The sequence below is a fragment of the Scyliorhinus torazame genome, chromosome 22 (assembly GCF_047496885.1).
Source record: "Scyliorhinus torazame isolate Kashiwa2021f chromosome 22, sScyTor2.1, whole genome shotgun sequence".
NCBI classification, from domain to species: Eukaryota; Metazoa; Chordata; class Chondrichthyes; order Carcharhiniformes; family Scyliorhinidae; genus Scyliorhinus; species Scyliorhinus torazame.
The window spans coordinates 26,185,379-26,210,371 of NC_092728.1; the positions used below are offsets into that span (position 1 = coordinate 26,185,379).

Consider the following 24,993-nt stretch of genomic DNA (forward strand, 5'->3'; position numbering starts at 1 on the left):
CCGAATGGCCTCCTTCTGTACTGCAGGGTTTCTATGGATTCTACGGACGTCGGGAGAAAGTGGGATTGAGGGAGATGGGAGATATAATACTAACAAAGCTGAGGTCTGTGCACTAACACTGCTCTCTCTCTCTCTCAAATCCATTTCTCCATTGCCCTTCACTCCCTTCTCTTTCTGCCACCTCTTCACCCCCTCAGACGTCTGTGCCACCGTTCTGCTCACTTGTCTCTTCTGCCAGTTTACTGACTGCTGTCAGTTGATGCCCTCCCTGTGCATGGAGAGCCTCTGCAGCCTGTGGTGCTGCTCCAGCCAGACCATTGCCCTTGGGGCCACGGGGGAGAGAGAGCGCAGCGGCGACTGCCGGTGCGGCTGTGACCCGGACACGTCCATCTTTGATATGTGTCAGCAGACAGGCGACTGCTTGGAGCTGGCCCTGGAAATCTCCGAGCTGTGTTATCACTGAGGTAAACTGTGGGTGGGGTGGGGGTGGGGGGAAGGGGGGGGGGGGGGACCCCGGCCACGTCACTGAGGAGGCCATTCGGCCCTTGTTGTCACTGCTGGCGTTTTCATAGAGCTCTGCGATTGGACATCCGGTCCCCAACAGCCCCATCCCTCGACCAGAGACACGCTCATCTTTTTAATCCTTCATTCATACAGCCAATTGCCAATTTTGACCATCAAACTGCTTCCACACCTTCCCAGATCCCAACTCGCTCTCCCCCATCCCATAGTAACCCCCTGATATATCCCAGACCCCACACTGTAACCCCCTCATATACCCCACACCCCTCACTGTAACACACTGATATATCCCACACCCCTCACTGTAACACTCTGATATACCCCACACCCCTCACTGTAACACTCTGATATATCCCACACCCCTCACTGTAACACTCTGATATACCCCACACCCCTCACTGTAACACTCCGATATATACCACACCCCTCACTGTAACACTCTGATATATCCCACACCCCTCACTGTAACACTCTGATATACCCCACACCCCTCACTGTAACACTCTGATATACCCCACACTCCTCACTGTAACACTCTGATATACCCCACACACCTCACTGTAACACTCTGATATACCCCAGGCCCCTCACTGTAACACACTGATATATCCCACACCCCTCACTGTAACACTCTGATATACCCCACACCCCTCACTGTAACACTCTGATATACCCCACACCCCTCACTGTAACACTCTGATATACCCCACACCCCTCACTGTAACACTCTGATATACCCCACACCCCTAACTGTAACACTCTGATATACTCCACACCCTTCACTGTAACACTCTGATATACCCCACACCCCTCACTGTAACACTCTGATATACCCCAGGCCCCTCACTGTAAAACACTGATATACCCCACACCCCTCACTGTAACACTCTGATATATTATACCCCTCACTGTAACACTCTGATATACTCCACACCCTTCACTGTAACACTCTGATATACCCCACTCACCTCACTGTAACACTCTGTTATACCGCAGGCCCCTCACTGTAACACACTGATATATCCCACACCCCTCACTGTAACACTCTGATATATCCCACACCCCTTACTGTAACACTCTGTTATACCCCACACCCCTCACTGTAACATTGATATATCCCACACCCCTCACTGTAACACTGATATACCCCAGGCCTCTCACTGTAACACACTGATATACCCCAGACCCCTCACTGTAACACTCTGATATACCCCACACCCCTCACTGTAACACTCTGATATATCCCACACCCCTCACTGTAACATTCTGATATATCCCACGCCCCTCACTGTAACACTCTGATATATCCCACACCCTCACTGTAACACTCTGATATATCCCACAACCCTCACTGTAACATTGATATATCCCACACCCCTCACTGTAACGCTCTGATAGATCCCACACCCCTCACTGTAACACTGTTATACCCCACACCCCTCACTGTAACACTCTGATATACCCCACACCCCTCACTGCAACACTGATATACCCCTCACTGTAACGCACTGATATTCTCCACAACCCTGATTGTAACACTCTGATATACCCCACACCCCTCACTGTAACACTCTGATATACACCAAACCCCTCACTGTAACACTCTGATATATCCCACACCCCTCACAGTAACATTGATATACCCCACACCCCTCACTGTATATCAATGTTGATATACCCCACTCTGATATACCCCACACCCCTCACTGTAACACTCTGATATACCCCACACCCCTCACTGTAACACTCTGATATACCCCGCACCCCTCACTGTAACACTCTGATATATCCCACAGCCCTCACTGTAACACTCTGATATATCCCACACCCCTCACTGTAACACTCTGATATATCCCACACCCCTCACTGTAACATTGATATATCCTATACCCCTCACTGTAACATTGATATACCCCACACCCCTCACTGTACAAACAAAGAACAAAGAAATGTACAGCACAGGAACAGGCCCTTCGGCCCTCCAAAGCCGTGCCGACCATACTGCCCGACTAAACTACAATCTTCTACACTTCCTGGGTCCATATCCTTCTATTCCCATCCGATTCATATATTTGTCAAGATGCCCCTTAAATGTCCCTATCGTCCCTGCTTCCACTACCTCCTCCGGTAGTGAGTTCCAGGCACCCACTACCCTCTGCGTAAAAAACTTGCCTCGTACATCTACTCTAAACTTTGCCCCTCTCACCTTAAACCTATGCCCCCTAGTAATTGACCCCTCTACCCTGGGGAAAAGCCTCTGACTATTCACTCTGTCTATGCCCCTCATAATTTTGTATACCTCTATCAGGTCGCCCCTCAACCTCCTTCGTTCCAGTGAGAACAAACCGAGTTTATTCAACCGCTCCTCATAGCTAATGCCCTCCATACCAGGCAACATTCTGGTAAATCTCTTCTGCACCCTCTCTAAAGCCTCCACATCCTTCTGGTAGTGTGGCGACCAGAATTGAACACTATACTCCAAGTGTGGCCTAACTAAGGTTCTATACAGCTGCAACATGACTTGCCAATTCATATACTCAATGCCCCGGCCAATGAAGGCAAGCATGCCGTATGCCTTCTTGACTACCTTCTCCACCTGTGTTGCCCTTTCAATGACCTGTGGACCTGTACTCCTAGATCTCTTTGACTTTCAATACTCTTGAGGGTTCTACCATTCACTGTATATTCCCTACCTGCATCAGCCCTTCCAAAATGCATTACCTCACATTTGTCCGGATTAAACTCCATCTGCCATCTCTCCGCCCAAGTCTCCAGACAATCTAAATCCTGCTGTATCCTCAGACAGTCCTCATCGCTATCCGCAATTCCACCAACCTTTGTGTCGTCTGCAAACTTACTAACCAGACCAGTTACATTTTCCTCCAAATCATTTATATATACTACAAAGAGCAAAGGTCCCAGCACTGATCCCTGTGGAACACCACTAGTCACAGCCCTCCAATTAGAAAAGCATCCCTCCATTGCTACCCTCTGCCTTCTATGGCCTAGCCAGTTCTGTATCCACCTTGCCAGTTCATCCCTGATCCCATGTGACTTCACCTTTCGTACTAGTCTACCATGAGGGACCTTGTCAAAGGCCTTACTGAAGTCCATATAGACAACATCTACTGCCCTACCTGCATCAATCATCTTAGTGACCTCCTCGAAAAACTCTATCAAGTTAGTGAGACACGACCTCCCCTTCACAAAACCGTGCTGCCTCTCACTAATACGTCCATTTGCTTCCAAATGGGAGTAGATCCTGTCTCGAAGAATTCTCTCCAGTAATTTCCCTACCACTGAAGTAAGGCTCACCGGCCTGTAGTTCCCGGGATTATCCTTGCTACCCTTCTTAAACAGAGGAACAACATTGGCTATTCTCCAGTCCTCCGGGACATCCCCTGAAGACAGCGAGGATCCAAAGATTTCTGTCAAGGCCTCAGCAATTTCCTCTCCAGCCTCCTTCAGTATTCTGGGGTAGATCCCATCCGGACCTGGGGACTTATCTACCTTAATATTTTTTAAGACACCCAACACCTCGTCTTTTTGGATCACAATGTGACCCAGGCTATCTACACCCCCTTCTCCAGACTCAACATCTACCAATTCCTTCTCTTTGGTGAATACTGATGCAAAGTATTCATTTAGTACCTCGCCCATTTCCTCTGGCTCCACACATAGATTCCCTTGCCTATCCTTCAGTGGGCCAACCCTTTCCCTGGCTACCCTCTTGCTTTTTATGTACGTGTAAAAAGCCTTGGGATTTTCCTTAACCCTATTTGCCAATGACTTTTCATGACCCCTTCTAGCCCTCCTGACTCCTTGCTTCCTACTAAAGTTCCTTCCTACTTTCCTTATATGCCACACAGGCTTCGTCTGTTCCCAGCCTTTTAGCCCTGACAAATGCCTCCTTTTTCTTTTTGACGAGGCCTACAATATCACTCGTCATCCAAGGTTCCCGAAAATTGCCGTATTTATCTTTCTTCCTCACAGGAACATGCCTGTCCTGTATTCCTTTCAACTGACACTTGAAAGCCTCCCACATGTCAGATGTTGATTTGCCCTCAAACATCCGCCCCCAATCTATGTTCTTCAGTTCCCGCCTAATATTGTTATAATTAGCCTTCCCCCAATTTAGCACATTCATCCTCGGACCACTCTTATCCTTGTCCACCAGTACTTTAAAACTTACTGAATTGTGGTCACTGTTACCGAAATGCTCCCCTACTGAAACATCTACCACCTGGCCGGGCTCATTCCCCAATACCAGGTCCAGTACCGCCCCTTCCCTAGTTGGACTGTTTACATATTGTTTTAAGAAGCCCTCCTGGATGCTCCTTACAAACTCCGCCCCCTCTAAGCCCCTGGCACTAAGTGAGTCCCAGTCAATATTGGGGAAGTTGAAGTCTCCCATCACCACAACCCTGTTGTTTTTACTCTTTTCCAAAATCTGTCTACCTATCTGCTCCTCTATCTCCCGCTGGCTGTTGGGAGGCCTGTAGTATACCCCCAACATTGTGACTGCACCCTTCTTATTCCTGATCTCTACCCATATAGCCTCACTGCCCTCTGAGGTGTCCTCTCGCAGTATAGCTGTGATATTCTCCCGAACAAGTAGCGCAACTCCGCCTCCCCTTTTACATCCCCCTCTATCCCGCCTAAAACATCTAAATCCTGGAACGTTTAGCTGCCAATCCTGCCCTTCCCTCAACCAGGTCTCTGTAATGGCAACAACATCATAGTTCCAAGTAGTAATCCAAGCTCTAAGTTCATCTGCCTTACCCGTAATGCTCCTTGCATTAAAACATATGCACTTCAGGCCACCAGACCCGCTGTGTTCAGCAACTTCTCCCCGTCTGCTCTGCCTCAGAGCCACACTGTCCCTATTCCCTAGTTCTCCCTCAATGCTCTCACCTTCTGACCTATTGTTCCCGTGCCCACCCCCCTGCCATACTAGTTTAAACCCTCCCGTGTGACACTAGCAAACCTCGCGGCCAGGATATTTATGTCTCTCCGGTTTAGATGCAACCCGTCCATCTTATACAGGTCACACCTGCCCCGGAAGAGCTCCCAGTGGTCCAGAAAACGGAAACCCTCCCTCCTGCACCAGCTGTTTAGCCACGTGTTTGTCTGCTCTATCTTCCTATTTCTAGCCTCACTGGCACATGGCACAGGGAGTAATCCCGAGATTACAACTCTCGAGGTCCTGTCTTTTAACTTTGTAACACTCTGATATATCCCACACCCCTCACTGGAACACTCTGATATATCCCACACCCCTCACTGTAACACTGATATATCCCACACCCCTCACTGTAACACTCTGATATACCCAACACCCCTCACAGTGACACACTGACATACCCCACACCTCTCACTGTAACACTCTGATATACCCCACACCCCTCACTGTAACACTCTGATATACCCCATACCCCTCACTGCAACACTGATATAGCCCACACCCCTCATTGTAACACTCTGATATATCCCACACCCCTCACTGCAACACTGATATAGCCCACACCCCTCACTGTGACACTCTGATATAACCCACACCCCTCACTGTAACACTCTGATATACCCCACACCCCTCACTGTAACACTCTGATATACCCCACACCCATCACTGCAACACTGATATAGCCCACACCCCTCACTGTGACACTCTGATATAACCCACACCCCTCACTGTAACACTCTGATATACCCCACACCCCTCACTGTAACACTCTGATATACCCCACACCCCTCACTGTAACACTCTGATATACGCCACACCCCTCACTGTAACGTTGATATATCCCACACCCCTCACTTTAACACTCTGATATACACCACACCCCTCACTGTAACACTCTGATATAGCCCACACCCCTCACTGTAACGTTGATATATCCCACACCCCTCACTGTAACACTCTGATATATCCCACACCCCTCACTGTAACATTGATATACCCCACACCCCTCACTGTGACACTCTGATATATCCCACAACCCTCACTGTAACACTCTGATATATCCCACACCCCTCACTGTAACATTGATATGCCCCACACCCCTCACTGTAACACTCTGATATACCCCACACCCCTCACTGTAACATTGATATACCCCACACCCCTCACTGTAACACTGATATCTCCCACACCCCTCACTGTAACACTCTGATATACCCGACACCCCTCACAGTAACACACTGACATACCCCAAACCCCTCACTGTAACACTCTGATATATCCCACACCCCTCACAGTAACACACTTACATACCTCACACCCCTCACTGTAACGTTGATATATCCCACACCCCTCACTGTAACACTCTGATATATCCCACACCCCTCACTGTACCATTGATATACCCCACACCCCTCACTGTGACACTCTGATATATCCCACACCCCTCACTGTAACACTCTGATATATCCCACACCCCTCACTGTAACATTGATATACCCCACACTCCTCACTGTAACACTCTGATATATCCCACAACCCTCACTGTAACATTGATATACCCCACATCCCTCACTGTAACACTCTGATATACCCCACACCCCTCACTGTAACGTTGATATATCCCACACCCCTCACTGTAACACTCTGATATACCCCACACCCCTCACTGTAACACTCTGATATACCCCAGGCCCCTCACTGTAAAACACTGATATACCCCACACCCCTCACTGTAACACTCTGATATATCCCATACACCTCACTGTAACACTCTGATATACTCCACACCCTTCACCGTAACACTCTGATATACCCCACACCCCTCACTGTAACACTCTGTTATACCGCAGGCCCCTCACTGTAACACACTGATATATTCCACACCCCTCACTGTAACACTCTGATATATCCCACACCCCTCACTGTAACACTCTCATATATCCCACACCCCTTACTGTAACACTCTGTTATACCCCACACCCCTCACTGTAACATTGATATATCCCACACCCCTCACTGTAACACTCTGATATACCCCAGGCCCCTCACTGTAACACACTGATATACCCCAGACCCCTCACTGTAACACTCTGATATACCCCACACCCCTCACTGCAACACTCTGATATATCCCACACCCCTCAATGTAACATTCTGATATATCTCACGCCCCTCACTGTAACACTCTGATATATCCCACAACCCTCACTGTAACATTGATATATCCCACAACCCTCACTGTAACGCTCTGATAGATCCCACACCCCTCACTGTAACACTGTTATACCCCACACCCCTCACTGTAACACTCTGATATACCCCACACCCCTCACTGCGACACTGATATACCCCACACCCCTCACTGTAACGCACTGATATTCTCCACAACCCTGATTGTAACACTCTGATATACCCCACACCCCTCACTGTAACACTCTGATATACCCCACACCCCTCACTGTAACACTCTGATATACCCCACGCCCCTCACAGTAACACTCTGATATACCCCACACCCCTCACTGTAACACTCTGATATACTCCACACCCCACAGTGTAACACTCTGATATACCCCACACCCCTCACTGTAACATTGATATATCCCATACCCCTCACTGTAACATTGATATACCCCACACCCCTCACTGTAACACTCTGATATATCCCACACCACTCACTGGAACACTCTGATATATCCAACACCCCTCACAGTGACACACTGACATACCCCACACCTCTCACTGTAACACTCTGATATACCCCACACCCCTCACTGTAACACTCTGATATACCCCACACCCATCACTGTAACATTGATATACCCCACACCCCTCACTGTGACACTCTGATATATCCCACAACATTCACTGTAACACTCTGATATATCCCACACCCCTCACTGTAACATTGATATGCCCCACACCCCTCACTGTAACACTCTGATATACCCCACACCCCTCACTGTAACACTCAGATATGTCCCGCACCCCTCACTGTAACACTCTGATATATCCTGCCCCCCTCGCTGTAACACTCTGATATATCCCACACCCCTCACTGTAACACTCTGATATACCCCACATCCCTCACTGTCACGCTCTGATATATCCCTCACCCCTCACTGTAACACTCTGATATATCCCACACACCTCACTGTAACACTCTGATATACCCCAGGCCCCTCACTGTAACACACTGATATATCCCACACCCCTCACTGTAACACTCTGATATACCCCACACCCTTCACTGTAACACTCTGATATACCCCACACCCCTCACTGTAACACTCTGATATACCCCACACCCCTCACTGTAACACTCTGATATACCCCACACCCCTAACTGTAACACTCTGATATACTCCACACCCTTCACTGTAACACTCTGATATACCCCAAACCCCTCACTGTAACACTCTGATATTCCCCAGGCCCCTCACTGTAAAACACTGATATACCCCACACCCCTCACTGTAACACTCTGATATATCCTATACCCCTCACTGTAACACTCTGTTATACCGCAGGCCCCTCACTGTAACACACTGATATATCCCACACCCCTCACTGTAACACTCTGATATATCCCACACCCCTCACTGTAACACTCTGTTATACCCCACACCCCTCACTGTAACATTGATATATCCCACACCCCTCACTGTAACACTCTGATATACCCCAGACCCCTCACTGTAACACACTGATATACCCCAGACCCCTCACTGTAACACTCTGATATACCCCACACCCCTCACTGTAACAGTCTGATATATCCCACACCCCTCACTGTAACATTCTGATATATCCCACGCCCCTCACTGTAACACTCTGATATATCCCACACCCTCACTGTAACACTCTGATATATCCCACAACCCTCACTGTAACATTGATATATCCCACACCCCTCACTGTAACGCTCTGATAGATCCCACACCCCTCACTGTAACACTGTTATACCCCACACCCCTCACTGTAACACTCTGATATACCCCACACCCCTCACTGCAACACTGATATACCCCACACCCCTCACTGCAACGCACTGATATTCTCCACAACCCTGATTGTAACACTCTGATATACCCCACACCCCTCACTGTAACACTCTGATATACCCCACACCCCTCACTGTAACACTCTGATATACCCCACGCCCCTCACAGTAACACTCTGATATACCCCACACCCCTCACTGTAACACTCTGATATACTCCACACCCCACAGTGTAACACTCTGATATACCCCACACCCCTCACTGTAACATTGATATAACCCACACCCCTCACTGTATATCAATGTTGATATACCCCACTCTGATATACCCCACACCCCTCACTGTAACACTCTGATATACCTCACACCCCTCACTGTAACACTCTGATATACCCCGCACCCCTCACTGTAACACTCTGATATATCCCACAGCCCTCACTGTAACACTCTGATATATCCCACACCCCTCACTGTAACACTCTGATATATCCCAAACCCCTCACTGTAACATTGATATATCCCATACCCCTCACTGTAACATTGATATACCCCACACCCCACACTGTAACACACTGATATATCCCACACCCCTCACTGTAACACTCTGATATACCCAACACCCCTCACAGTTACACACTGACATACCCCACACCTCTCACTGTAACACTCTGATATACCCCACACCCCTCACTGTAACACTCTGATATACCCCACACCCATCACTGCAACACTGATATAGCCCACACCCCTCACTGTAACACTCTGATATACCCCACACCCCTCACTGCAACACTGATATAGCCCACACCCCTCACTGTGACACTCTGATATATCCCACACCCCTCACTGTAACACTCTGATATATCCCACACCCCTCACTGCAACACTGATATAGCCCACACCCCTCACTGTAACACTCTGATATACACCGCACCCCTCACTGTAACACTCTGATATACCCCTCACTGTAACGTTGATATATCCCACACCCCTCACTGTAACACTCTGATATATCCCACACCCCTCACTGTAACATTGATATACCCCACACCCCTCACTGTGACACTCTGATATATCCCACAACCTTCACTGTAACACTCTGATATATCCCACACCCCTCACTGTAACATTGATATGCCCCACACCCCTCACTGTAACACTCAGATATACCCCACACCCCTCACTGTAACACTCAGATATGTCCCGCACCCCTCACTGTAACACGCTGATATATCCTGCCCCCCTCGCTGTAACACTCTGATATATCCCACACACCTCACTGTAACACTCTGATATACCCCACATCCCTCACTGTCACGCTCTGATATATCCCTCACCCCTCACTGTAACACTCTGATATATCCCACACCCCTCACTGTAACATTCTGATATATCCCACACCCCTCACTGTAACACTCTGATGTACCCCACACCCCTCACTGTAACACTCTGATATATCCCGCACCCATCACTGTAACACTCTGATATACCCCACACTCCTCACCGTAACACTCTGATATATACCGCACCTCTCACTGTAACACTCTGATATATCCCACACCCCTCACTGTAACACTCTGATATACCCCACACTCCTCACCGTAACACTCTGATATATCCCGCACTCCTCACTGTAACACTCTGATATATCCCGCACCCCTCACTGTAACACTCTGATATATCCCACACCCTTCACTGTAACACTCTGATATATCCCGCACACCTAACAGTAACACTCTGATATATCCCAGGCCCCTCACTGTAACACTCTGATATATCCCAGGCCCCTCACTGTAACACTCTGATATATCCCGCACCCCTCACTGTAACACTCTGATATATCCCGCACCCTCCACTGTAACAATCTGATATATCCCGCACACCTCACTGTAACACTCTGATATATCCCAGGCCCCTCACTGTAGCACTCTGATATATCCCGCACCCCTCACTGTAACAGTCTGATATACCCCACACCCCTCACTGTGACACTCTGATATATCCCACACCCCTCACTGTAACACTCTGATATACCCCACACCTCTCACTGTAACACTCTTTTATACCCCACACCCATCACTGTAACACTCTAATATACCCCAGACCCCTCACTGTAACACTGATGTACCCCACACCCCTCACTGTAACACACTGGTATACCCCAGACCCCTCACCTTTAACCCCCTGATATTCCCCACACCCCTCACAGTAACATTCTGATATATCCCACACCCCTCACTGTAACACTCTGATATACCCCTCACCCCTCACTGTAACACTCTGATATACTCCACACCCCTCACTGTAACACTCTGATATACCCCACACCCCTTACTGTAACACTCTGATATACTCCACATCCCTCACTGTAAAACTCTGATATACCCCACACCCCTCACTGTAACACTCTGATATACTCCACATCCCTCACTGTAACACTCTGATATATCCCACACCCCTCACTGTCACGTTCTGATATATCCCTCACCCCTCACAGTAACACTCTGATATATCCCACACCCCTCACTGTAACACTCTGATATATCCCACACCCCTCACTGTAACACTCTGATGTACCCCACACCCCTCACTGTAACACTCTGATATATCCCGCACCCCTCACTGTAACACTCTGATATACCCCACACCCCTCACTGTAGCACTATGATATATCCCGCACCCCTCACTGTAACACTCTGATATACCCCACACCCCTCACTGTAACACTCTGATATACCCCACACTCCTCACCGTAACACTCTGATATATCCCGCACACCTCACTGTAACACTCTGATATATCCCGCACCCCTCACTGTAACACTCTGATATATCCCGCACCCTTCACTGTAACACTCTGATATATCCCGCACACCTAACTGTAACTCTCTGATATATCCCAGGCCCCTCACTGTAACACTCTGATATATCCCAGGCCCCTCACTGTGACACTCTGATATATCCCGCACCCCTCACTGTAACACTCTGATATATCCCGCACCCTTCACTGTAACAATCTGATATATCCCGCACACCTCACTGTAACACCCTGATATATCCCACACCCTTCACTGTAACACTCTGATATATCCCGCACACCTAACAGTAACACTCTGATATATCCCAGGCCCCTCACTGTAACACTCTGATATATCCCAGGCCCCTCACTGTAACACTCTGATATATCCCGCACCCCTCACTGTAACACTCTGATATATCCCGCACCCTCCACTGTAACAATCTGATATATCCCGCACACCTCACTGTAACACTCTGATATATCCCAGGCCCCTCACTGTAGCACTCTGATATATCCCGCACCCCTCACTGTAACAGTCTGATATACCCCACACCCCTCACTGTGACACTCTGATATATCCCACACCCCTCACTGTAACACTCTGATATACCCCACACCTCTCACTGTAACACTCTTTTATACCCCACACCCATCACTGTAACACTCTAATATACCCCAGACCCCTCACTGTAACACTGATGTACCCCACACCCCTCACTGTAACACACTGGTATACCCCAGACCCCTCACCTTTAACCCCCTGATATTCCCCACACCCCTCACAGTAACATTCTGATATATCCCACACCCCTCACTGTAACACTCTGATATACCCCACACCCCTCACTGTAACACTCTGATATACTCCACACCCCTCACTGTAACACTCTGATATACCCCACACCCCTTACTGTAACACTCTGATATACTCCACATCCCTCACTGTAAAACTCTGATATACCCCACACCCCTCACTGTAACACTCTGATATACTCCACATCCCTCACTGTAACACTCTGATATATCCCACACCCCTCACTGTCACGTTCTGATATATCCCTCACCCCTCACAGTAACACTCTGATATATCCCACACCCCTCACTGTAACACTCTGATATATCCCACACCCCTCACTGTAACACTCTGATGTACCCCACACCCCTCACTGTAACACTCTGATATATCCCGCACCCCTCACTGTAACACTCTGATATACCCCACACCCCTCACTGTAGCACTATGATATATCCCGCACCCCTCACTGTAACACTCTGATATACCCCACACCCCTCACTGTAACACTCTGATATACCCCACACTCCTCACCGTAACACTCTGATATATCCCGCACACCTCACTGTAACACTCTGATATATCCCGCACCCCTCACTGTAACACTCTGATATATCCCGCACCCTTCACTGTAACACTCTGATATATCCCGCACACCTAACTGTAACTCTCTGATATATCCCAGGCCCCTCACTGTAACACTCTGATATATCCCAGGCCCCTCACTGTGACACTCTGATATATCCCGCACCCCTCACTGTAACACTCTGATATATCCCGCACCCTTCACTGTAACAATCTGATATATCCCGCACACCTCACTGTAACACCCTGATATATCCCACACCCCTCACTGTAACACTCTGATATATCCCAGATCCCTCACTATAACACTCGGATATACCCCACACCCCTCACTGTAACACTCTGATATACCCCAAACCCCTCAGTGTAACACTCGGATATACCCCACATACCTCACTAGAACTGATGTACCCCACCCCGCTCACTGTAAAACTCTGATATACCCCACACGCCTCACTGTAACACTCTGATATACCCCACACCACTCACAATAACAATCTGATATATCCCACACCACTCAGTGTAACACTCTGATGTACCCCACACCCCTCACTGAAACACTCTGATATACCCCACACCCCTCACTGTAACACTCTGATGTATCCCACACCCTTCACTGTAACACTCTGATATACCCCACACCCCTCACAGTAACACTGATATACCCCACACCCCTCACTGCAACACTCTGATATACCACACACCCTTCACTGTAACACTCTGATATATCCCACACCCTTCACAGTAACACTCGGATATACCCACACCCCTCACTGTAACAGTCTGATATACCCCACACCCCTCACTGTAACACTCTGATATACCCCACATCCCTCACTGTAACTGATATACCCCACGCCGCTCACTGTAACACTCTGATATACCACACATGCCTCACTGTAACACTATGATATACCCCACACACCTCACTGTAACACTCTGGTATATCCCGCACACCTCACTGTAACACTCTGATATCTCACAGGCCCCTCACTGTAACACTCTGTTATATCCCATACCCCTCACTGTAACACTTTGATATACCCCACACCCCTCACTGTAACACTCTGATATATCCCACAGCCCTCACTGTAACACTCTGATATATCCCACACCCCTCACTGTAACACTCTGATATATCCCACACCCCTCACTGTAACATTGATATATCCTATACCCCTCACTGTAACATTGATATACCCCACACCCCTCACTGTACAAACAAAGAACAAACAAATGTACAGCACAGGAACAGGCCCTTCGGCCCTCCAAGCCCGTGCCGACCATACTGCCCGACTAAACTACAATCTTCTACACTTCCTGGGTCCGTATCCTTCTATTCCCATCCGATTCATATATTTGTCAAGATGCCCCTTAAATTTCCCTATCGTCCCTGCTTCCACTACCTCCTCCGGTAGTGAGTTCCAGGCACCCACTACCCTCTGCGTAAAAAACTTGCCTCGTACATCTACTCTAAACTTTGCCCCTCTCACCTTAAACCTATGCCCCCTAGTAATTGACCCCTCTACCCTGGGGAAAAGCCTCTGACTATTCACTCTGTCTATGCCCCTCATAATTTTGTATACCTCTATCAGGTCGCCCCTCAACCTCCTTCGTTCCAGTGAGAACAAACCGAGTTTATTCAATCGCTCCTCATAGCTTATGCCCTCCATACCAGGCAACATTCTGGTAAATCTCTTCTGCACCCTCTCTAAAGCCTCCACATCCTTCTGGTAGTGTGGCGACCAGAATTGAACACTATACTCCAAGTGTGGCCTAACTAAGGTTCTATACAGCTGCAACATGACTTGCCAATTCATATACTCAATGCCCCGGCCAATGAAGGCAAGCATGCCGTATGCCTTCTTGACTACCTTCTCCACCTGTGTTGCCCTTTCAATGACCTGTGGACCTGTACTCCTAGATCTCTTTGACTTTCAATACTCTTGAGGGTTCTACCATTCACTGTATATTCCCTACCTGCATCAGCCCTTCCAAAATGCATTACCTCACATTTGTCCGGATTAAACTCCATCTGCCATCTCTCCGCCCAAGTCTCCAGACAATCTAAATCCTGCTGTATCCTCAGACAGTCCTCATCGCTATCCGCAATTCCACCAACCTTTGTGTCGTCTGCAAACTTACTAACCAGACCAGTTACATTTTCCTCCAAATCATTTATATATACTACAAAGAGCAAAGGTCCCAGCACTGATCCCTGTGGAACACCACTAGTCACAGCCCTCCAATTAGAAAAGCATCCCTCCATTGCTACCCTCTGCCTTCTATGGCCTAGCCAGTTCTGTATCCACCTTGCCAGTTCATCCCTGATCCCATGTGACTTCACCTTTCGTACTAGTCTACCATGAGGGACCTTGTCAAAGGCCTTACTGAAGTCCATATAGACAACATCTACTGCCCTACCTGCATCAATCATCTTAGTGACCTCCTCGAAAAACTCTATCAAGTTAGTGAGACACGACCTCCCCTTCACAAAACCGTGCTGCCTCTCACTAATACGTCCATTTGCTTCCAAATGGGAGTAGATCCTGTCTCGAAGAATTCTCTCCAGTAATTTCCCTACCACTGAAGTAAGGCTCACCGGCCTGTAGTTCCCGGGATTATCCTTGCTACCCTTCTTAAACAGAGGAACAACATTGGCTATTCTCCAGTCCTCCGGGACATCCCCTGAAGACAGCGAGGATCCAAAGATTTCTGTCAAGGCCTCAGCAATTTCCTCTCCAGCCTCCTTCAGTATTCTGGGGTAGATCCCATCCGGCCCTGGGGACTTATCTACCTTAATATTTTTTAAGACACCCAACACCTCGTCTTTTTGGATCACAATGTGACCCAGGCTATCTACACCCCCTTCTCCAGACTCAACATCTACCAATTCCTTCTCTTTGGTGAATACTGATGCAAAGTATTCATTTAGTACCTCGCCCATTTCCTCTGGCTCCACACATAGATTCCCTTGCCTATCCTTCAGTGGGCCAACCCTTTCCCTGGCTACCCTCTTGCTTTTTATGTACGTGTAAAAAGCCTTGGGATTTTCCTTAACCCTATTTGCCAATGACTTTTCATGACCCCTTCTAGCCCTCCTGACTCCTTGCTTAAGTTCCTTCCTACTTTCCTTATATGCCACACAGGCTTCGTCTGTTCCCAGCCTTTTAGCCCTGACAAATGCCTCCTTTTTCTTTTTGACGAGGCCTACAATATCACTCGTCATCCAAGGTTCCCGAAAATTGCCGTATTTATCTTTCTTCCTCACAGGAACATGCTTGTCCTGTATTCCTTTCAACTGACACTTGAAAGCCTCCCACATGTCAGATGTTGATTTGCCCTCAAACATCCGCCCCCAATCTATGTTCTTCAGTTCCCGCCTAATATTGTTATAATTAGCCTTCCCCCAATTTAGCACATTCATCCTCGGACCACTCTTATCCTTGTCCACCAGTACTTTAAAACTTACTGAATTGTGGTCACTGTTACCGAAATGCTCCCCTACTGAAACATCTACCACCTGGCCGGGCTCATTCCCCAATACCAGGTCCAGTACCGCCCCTTCCCTAGTTGGACTGTTTACATATTGTTTTAAGAAGCCCTCCTGGATGCTCCTTACAAACTCCGCCCCCTCTAAGCCCCTGGCACTAAGTGAGTCCCAGTCAATATTGGGGAAGTTGAAGTCTCCCATCACCACAACCCTGTTGTTTTTACTCTTTTCCAAAATCTGTCTACCTATCTGCTCCTCTATCTCCCGCTGGCTGTTGGGAGGCCTGTAGTATACCCCCAACATTGTGACTGCACCCTTCTTATTCCTGATCTCTACCCATATAGCCTCACTGCCCTCTGAGGTGTCCTCTCGCAGTATAGCTGTGATATTCTCCCGAACAAGTAGCGCAACTCCGCCTCCCCTTTTACATCCCCCTCTATCCCGCCTAAAACATCGAAATCCTGGAACGTTTAGCTGCCAATCCTGCCCTTCCCTCAACCAGGTCTCTGTAATGGCAACAACATCATAGTTCCAAGTAGTAATCCAAGCTCTAAGTTCATCTGCCTTACCCGTAATGCTCCTTGCATTAAAACATATGCACTTCAGGCCACCAGACCCGCTGTGTTCAGCAACTTCTCCCCGTCTGCTCTGCCTCAGAGCCACACTGTCCCTATTCCCTAGTTCTCCCTCAATGCTCTCACCTTCTGACCTATTGTTCCCGTGCCCACCCCCCTGCCATACTAGTTTAAACCCTCCCGTGTGACACTAGCAAACCTCGCGGCCAGGATATTTATGTCTCTCCGGTTTAGATGCAACCCGTCCATCTTATACAGGTCACACCTGCCCCGGAAGAGCTCCCAGTGGTCCAGAAAACGGAAACCCTCCCTCCTGCACCAGCTGTTTAGCCACGTGTTTGTCTGCTCTATCTTCCTATTTCTAGCCTCACTGGCACATGGCACAGGGAGTAATCCCGAGATTACAACTCTCGAGGTCCTGTCTTTTAACTTTGTAACACTCTGATATATCCCACACCCCTCACTGGAACACTCTGATATATCCCACACCCCTCACTGTAACACTGATATATCCCACACCCCTCACTGTAACACTCTGATATACCCAACACCCCTCACAGTGACACACTGACATACCCCACACCCCTCACTGTAACACTCTGATATACCCCACACCCCTCACTGCAACACTGATATAGCCCACACCCCTCATTGTAACACTCTGATATATCCCACACCCCTCACTGCAACACTGATATAGCCCACACCCCTCACTGTGACACTCTGATATAACCCACACCCCTCACTGTAACACTCTGATATACCCCACACCCCTCACTGTAACACTCTGATATACCCCACACCCATCACTGCAACACTGATATAGCCCACACCCCTCACTGTGACACTCTGATATAACCCACACCCCTCACTGTAACACTCTGATATACCCCACACCCCTCACTGTAACACTCTGATATACCCCACACCCCTCACTGTAACACTCTGATATACGCCACACCCCTCACTGTAACACTCTGATATATCCCACAGCCCTCACTGTAACACTCTGATATATCCCACACCCCTCACTGTAACACTCTGATATATCCCACACCCCTCACTGTAACATTGATATATCCTATACCCCTCACTGTAACATTGATATACCCCACACCCCTCACTGTACAAACAAAGAACAAACAAATGTACAGCACAGGAACAGGCCCTTCGGCCCTCCAAGCCCGTGCCGACCATACTGCCCGACTAAACTACAATCTTCTACACTTCCTGGGTCCGTATCCTTCTATTCCCATCCGATTCATATATTTGTCAAGATGCCCCTTAAATTTCCCTATCGTCCCTGCTTCCACTACCTCCTCCGGTAGTGAGTTCCAGGCACCCACTACCCTCTGCGTAAAAAACTTGCCTCGTACATCTACTCTAAACTTTGCCCCTCTCACCTTAAACCTATGCCCCCTAGTAATTGACCCCTCTACCCTGGGGAAAAGCCTCTGACTATTCACTCTGTCTATGCCCCTCATAATTTTGTATACCTCTATCAGGTCGCCCCTCAACCTCCTTCGTTCCAGTGAGAACAAACCGAGTTTATTCAATCGCTCCTCATAGCTTATGCCCTCCATACCAGGCAACATTCTGGTAAATCTCTTCTGCACCCTCTCTAAAGCCTCCACATCCTTCTGGTAGTGTGGCGACCAGAATTGAACACTATACTCCAAGTGTGGCCTAACTAAGGTTCTATACAGCTGCAACATGACTTGCCAATTCATATACTCAATGCCCCGGCCAATGAAGGCAAGCATGCCGTATGCCTTCTTGACTACCTTCTCCACCTGTGTTGCCCTTTCAATGACCTGTGGACCTGTACTCCTAGATCTCTTTGACTTTCAATACTCTTGAGGGTTCTACCATTCACTGTATATTCCCTACCTGCATCAGCCCTTCCAAAATGCATTACCTCACATTTGTCCGGATTAAACTCCATCTGCCATCTCTCCGCCCAAGTCTCCAGACAATCTAAATCCTGCTGTATCCTCAGACAGTCCTCATCGCTATCCGCAATTCCACCAACCTTTGTGTCGTCTGCAAACTTACTAACCAGACCAGTTACATTTTCCTCCAAATCATTTATATATACTACAAAGAGCAAAGGTCCCAGCACTGATCCCTGTGGAACACCACTAGTCACAGCCCTCCAATTAGAAAAGCATCCCTCCATTGCTACCCTCTGCCTTCTATGGCCTAGCCAGTTCTGTATCCACCTTGCCAGTTCATCCCTGATCCCATGTGACTTCACCTTTCGTACTAGTCTACCATGAGGGACCTTGTCAAAGGCCTTACTGAAGTCCATATAGACAACATCTACTGCCCTACCTGCATCAATCATCTTAGTGACCTCCTCGAAAAACTCTATCAAGTTAGTGAGACACGACCTCCCCTTCACAAAACCGTGCTGCCTCTCACTAATACGTCCATTTGCTTCCAAATGGGAGTAGATCCTGTCTCGAAGAATTCTCTCCAGTAATTTCCCTACCACTGAAGTAAGGCTCACCGGCCTGTAGTTCCCGGGATTATCCTTGCTACCCTTCTTAAACAGAGGAACAACATTGGCTATTCTCCAGTCCTCCGGGAGATCCCCTGAAGACAGCGAGGATCCAAAGATTTCTGTCAAGGCCTCAGCAATTTCCTCTCCAGCCTCCTTCAGTATTCTGGGGTAGATCCCATCCGGCCCTGGGGACTTATCTACCTTAATATTTTTTAAGACACCCAACACCTCGTCTTTTTGGATCACAATGTGACCCAGGCTATCTACACCCCCTTCTCCAGACTCAACATCTACCAATTCCTTCTCTTTGGTGAATACTGATGCAAAGTATTCATTTAGTACCTCGCCCATTTCCTCTGGCTCCACACATAGATTCCCTTGCCTATCCTTCAGTGGGCCAACCCTTTCCCTGGCTACCCTCTTGCTTTTTATGTACGTGTAAAAAGCCTTGGGATTTTCCTTAACCCTATTTGCCAATGACTTTTCATGACCCCTTCTAGCCCTCCTGACTCCTTGCTTAAGTTCCTTCCTACTTTCCTTATATGCCACACAGGCTTCGTCTGTTCCCAGCCTTTTAGCCCTGACAAATGCCTCCTTTTTCTTTTTGACGAGGCCTACAATATCACTCGTCATCCAAGGTTCCCGAAAATTGCCGTATTTATCTTTCTTCCTCACAGGAACATGCTTGTCCTGTATTCCTTTCAACTGACACTTGAAAGCCTCCCACATGTCAGATGTTGATTTGCCCTCAAACATCCGCCCCCAATCTATGTTCTTCAGTTCCCGCCTAATATTGTTATAATTAGCCTTCCCCCAATTTAGCACATTCATCCTCGGACCACTCTTATCCTTGTCCACCAGTACTTTAAAACTTACTGAATTGTGGTCACTGTTACCGAAATGCTCCCCTACTGAAACATCTACCACCTGGCCGGGCTCATTCCCCAATACCAGGTCCAGTACCGCCCCTTCCCTAGTTGGACTGTTTACATATTGTTTTAAGAAGCCCTCCTGGATGCTCCTTACAAACTCCGCCCCCTCTAAGCCCCTGGCACTAAGTGAGTCCCAGTCAATATTGGGGAAGTTGAAGTCTCCCATCACCACAACCCTGTTGTTTTTACTCTTTTCCAAAATCTGTCTACCTATCTGCTCCTCTATCTCCCGCTGGCTGTTGGGAGGCCTGTAGTATACCCCCAACATTGTGACTGCACCCTTCTTATTCCTGATCTCTACCCATATAGCCTCACTGCCCTCTGAGGTGTCCTCTCGCAGTATAGCTGTGATATTCTCCCGAACAAGTAGCGCAACTCCGCCTCCCCTTTTACATCCCCCTCTATCCCGCCTAAAACATCGAAATCCTGGAACGTTTAGCTGCCAATCCTGCCCTTCCCTCAACCAGGTCTCTGTAATGGCAACAACATCATAGTTCCAAGTAGTAATCCAAGCTCTAAGTTCATCTGCCTTACCCGTAATGCTCCCTGCATTAAAACATATGCACTTCAGGCCACCAGACCCGCTGTGTTCAGCAACTTCTCCCCGTCTGCTCTGCCTCAGAGCCACACTGTCCCTATTCCCTAGTTCTCCCTCAATGCTCTCACCTTCTGACCTATTGTTCCCGTGCCCACCCCCCTGCCATACTAGTTTAAACCCTCCCGTGTGACACTAGCAAACCTCGCGGCCAGGATATTTATGTCTCTCCGGTTTAGATGCAACCCGTCCATCTTATACAGGTCACACCTGCCCCGGAAGAGCTCCCAGTGGTCCAGAAAACGGAAACCCTCCCTCCTGCACCAGCTGTTTAGCCACGTGTTTGTCTGCTCTATCTTCCTATTTCTAGCCTCACTGGCACATGGCACAGGGAGTAATCCCGAGATTACAACTCTCGAGGTCCTGTCTTTTAACTTTGTAACACTCTGATATATCCCACACCCCTCACTGGAACACTCTGATATATCCCACACCCCTCACTGTAACACTGATATATCCCACACCCCTCACTGTAACACTCTGATATACCCAACACCCCTCACAGTGACACACTGACATACCCCACACCCCTCACTGTAACACTCTGATATACCCCACACCCCTCACTGCAACACTGATATAGCCCACACCCCTCATTGTAACACTCTGATATATCCCACACCCCTCACTGCAACACTGATATAGCCCACACCCCTCACTGTGACACTCTGATATAACCCACACCCCTCACTGTAACACTCTGATATACCCCACACCCCTCACTGTAACACTCTGATATACCCCACACCCATCACTGCAACACTGATATAGCCCACACCCCTCACTGTGACACTCTGATATAACCCACACCCCTCACTGTAACACTCTGATATACCCCACACCCCTCACTGTAACACTCTGATATACCCCACACCCCTCACTGTAACACTCTGATATACGCCACACCCCTCACTGTAACGTTGATATATCCCACACCCCTCACTTTAACACTCTGATATACACCACACCCCTCACTGTAACACTCTGATATAGCCCACACCCCTCACTGTAACGTTGATATATCCCACACCCCTCACTGTAACACTCTGATATATCCCACACCCCTCACTGTAACATTGATATACCCCACACCCCTCACTGTGACACTCTGATATATCCCACAACCCTCACTGTAACACTCTGATATATCCCACACCCCTCACTGTAACATTGATATGCCCCACACCCCTCACTGTAACACTCTGATATAACCCACACCCCTCACTGTAACATTGATATACCCCACACCCCTCACTGTAACACTGATATCTCCCACACCCCTCACTGTAACACTCTGATATACCCGACACCCCTCACAGTAACACACTGACATACCCCAAACCCCTCACTGTAACACTCTGATATATCCCACACCCCTCACAGTAACACACTGACATACCTCACACCCCTCACTGTAACGTTGATATATCCCACACCCCTCACTGTAACACTCTGATATATCCCACACCCCTCACTGTACCATTGATATACCCCACACCCCTCACTGTGACACTCTGATATATCCCACACCCCTCACTGTAACACTCTGATATATCCCACACCCCTCACTGTAACATTGATATACCCCACACTCCTCACTGTAACACTCTGATATATCCCACAACCCTCACTGTAACATTGATATACCCCACATCCCTCACTGTAACACTCTGATATACCCCACACCCCTCACTGTAACGTTGATATATCCCACACCCCTCACTGTAACACTCTGATATATCCCACACCCCTCACTGTAACATTGATATACCCAACACCCCTCACTGTGACACTCTGATATACCCCACACCCCTCACTGTAACATTGATATACCCCACACCCCTCACTGTAACATTGATAGACCCCACACCCCTCACTGTAACATTGATATACCCCACACCCCTCACTGTAACACTCTGATATATCCCACACCCTCAGTGTAACACTCTGATAAACCCGACACCCCTCACAGTAACACACTGACATAAACCACACCCCTCACAGTAACACACTGACATACCCCACACCCCTCACAGTAACACACTGACATACCCCACACCCCTCACTGTAACACTCTGATATACCCCACACCCCTCACTGTAACACTCTGATTTACCCCACACCCCTCACTGTAACACTCTGATATACTCCACACCCCTCAGTGTAACACTCTGATATACCCCACACCCCTCACTGTAACATTCCGATATACCCCAGACCCCTCACAGTAACACTCTGATATACCCCAGACCCCTCACTGTAACACTCTGATATACCCCACACCCCTCACTGTAACATTCTGATATACCCCAGACCCCTCACGGCAACACCCTGATATACCCCAGACCCATCACTGTAACACTCTGATATACCCCACACCCCTCACTGTAACATTGATATATCCCACACCACTCACTGTAACACTCTGATATACCCCATACCCCTCACTGTAACACTCTGATATATCCCACACCCCTCACTGTAACATTGATATATCCCACACCACTCACTGTAACACTCTGATATACCCCATACCCCTCACTGTAACACTCTGATATACCCCACACCCCTCACTGTAACATTGATATATCCCACACCACTCACTGTAACACTCTGATATACCCCATACCCCTCACTGTAACACTCTGATATACCCCACACCACTCACTGTAACATTGATATATCCTACACCACTCACTGTAACACTCTGATATACCCCACGCCACTCACTGTAACACAGATATATCCCACACCCCTCACTGTAACACTCTGATATATCCCACACCCCTCACTGTAACACTCTGATATAACCCATACACCTCACGGTAACAGTCTGATATATCCCACACCCCTCACTGTAACACGCTGATATACCCCAAGCCCCTCACTGTAACACTCGGATATACCCCACACCCATCACTGTAACACTCAGATATACCCCACACCCCTCACTGTAACACTCAGATATATCCCGCACCCCTCACAGTAACACTCTGATATACCCGACACCCCTCACTGTAACATTCTGATATATCCCACACCCCTCACTGTAACACTCAGATATATCCCACACCCCTGACTGTAACACTCTGATATACCCCACAGCCCTCACTGTAACACTCTGATATACCCCACACTCCTCACTGTAACACTCTGATATACCCCACACACCTCACTCTAACACTCTGATATACCCCAGGCCCCTCACTCTAACACACTGATATATC

General features: G+C 48.3%; 1 protein-coding gene across 2 annotated transcripts in view; it reads left to right on the plus strand.

The window, feature by feature from the left end:
- The window catches only part of LOC140398974 (uncharacterized), a 185,641-nt gene that overhangs the window by 96,147 nt on the left and 64,501 nt on the right, over positions 1-24,993 (plus strand). The window contains exon 5 of one of the 2 annotated variants that reach the window (XM_072487993.1): positions 198-464. The exons of the other annotated variant lie outside the window; for it this stretch is intronic. Within the exon in view, the coding sequence (XP_072344094.1) occupies positions 198-463 (266 nt within the window). The 3' untranslated portion in view covers position 464. The remainder of the gene's footprint in view (positions 1-197; positions 465-24,993) is intronic. 2 annotated transcript variants of the gene reach the window in all.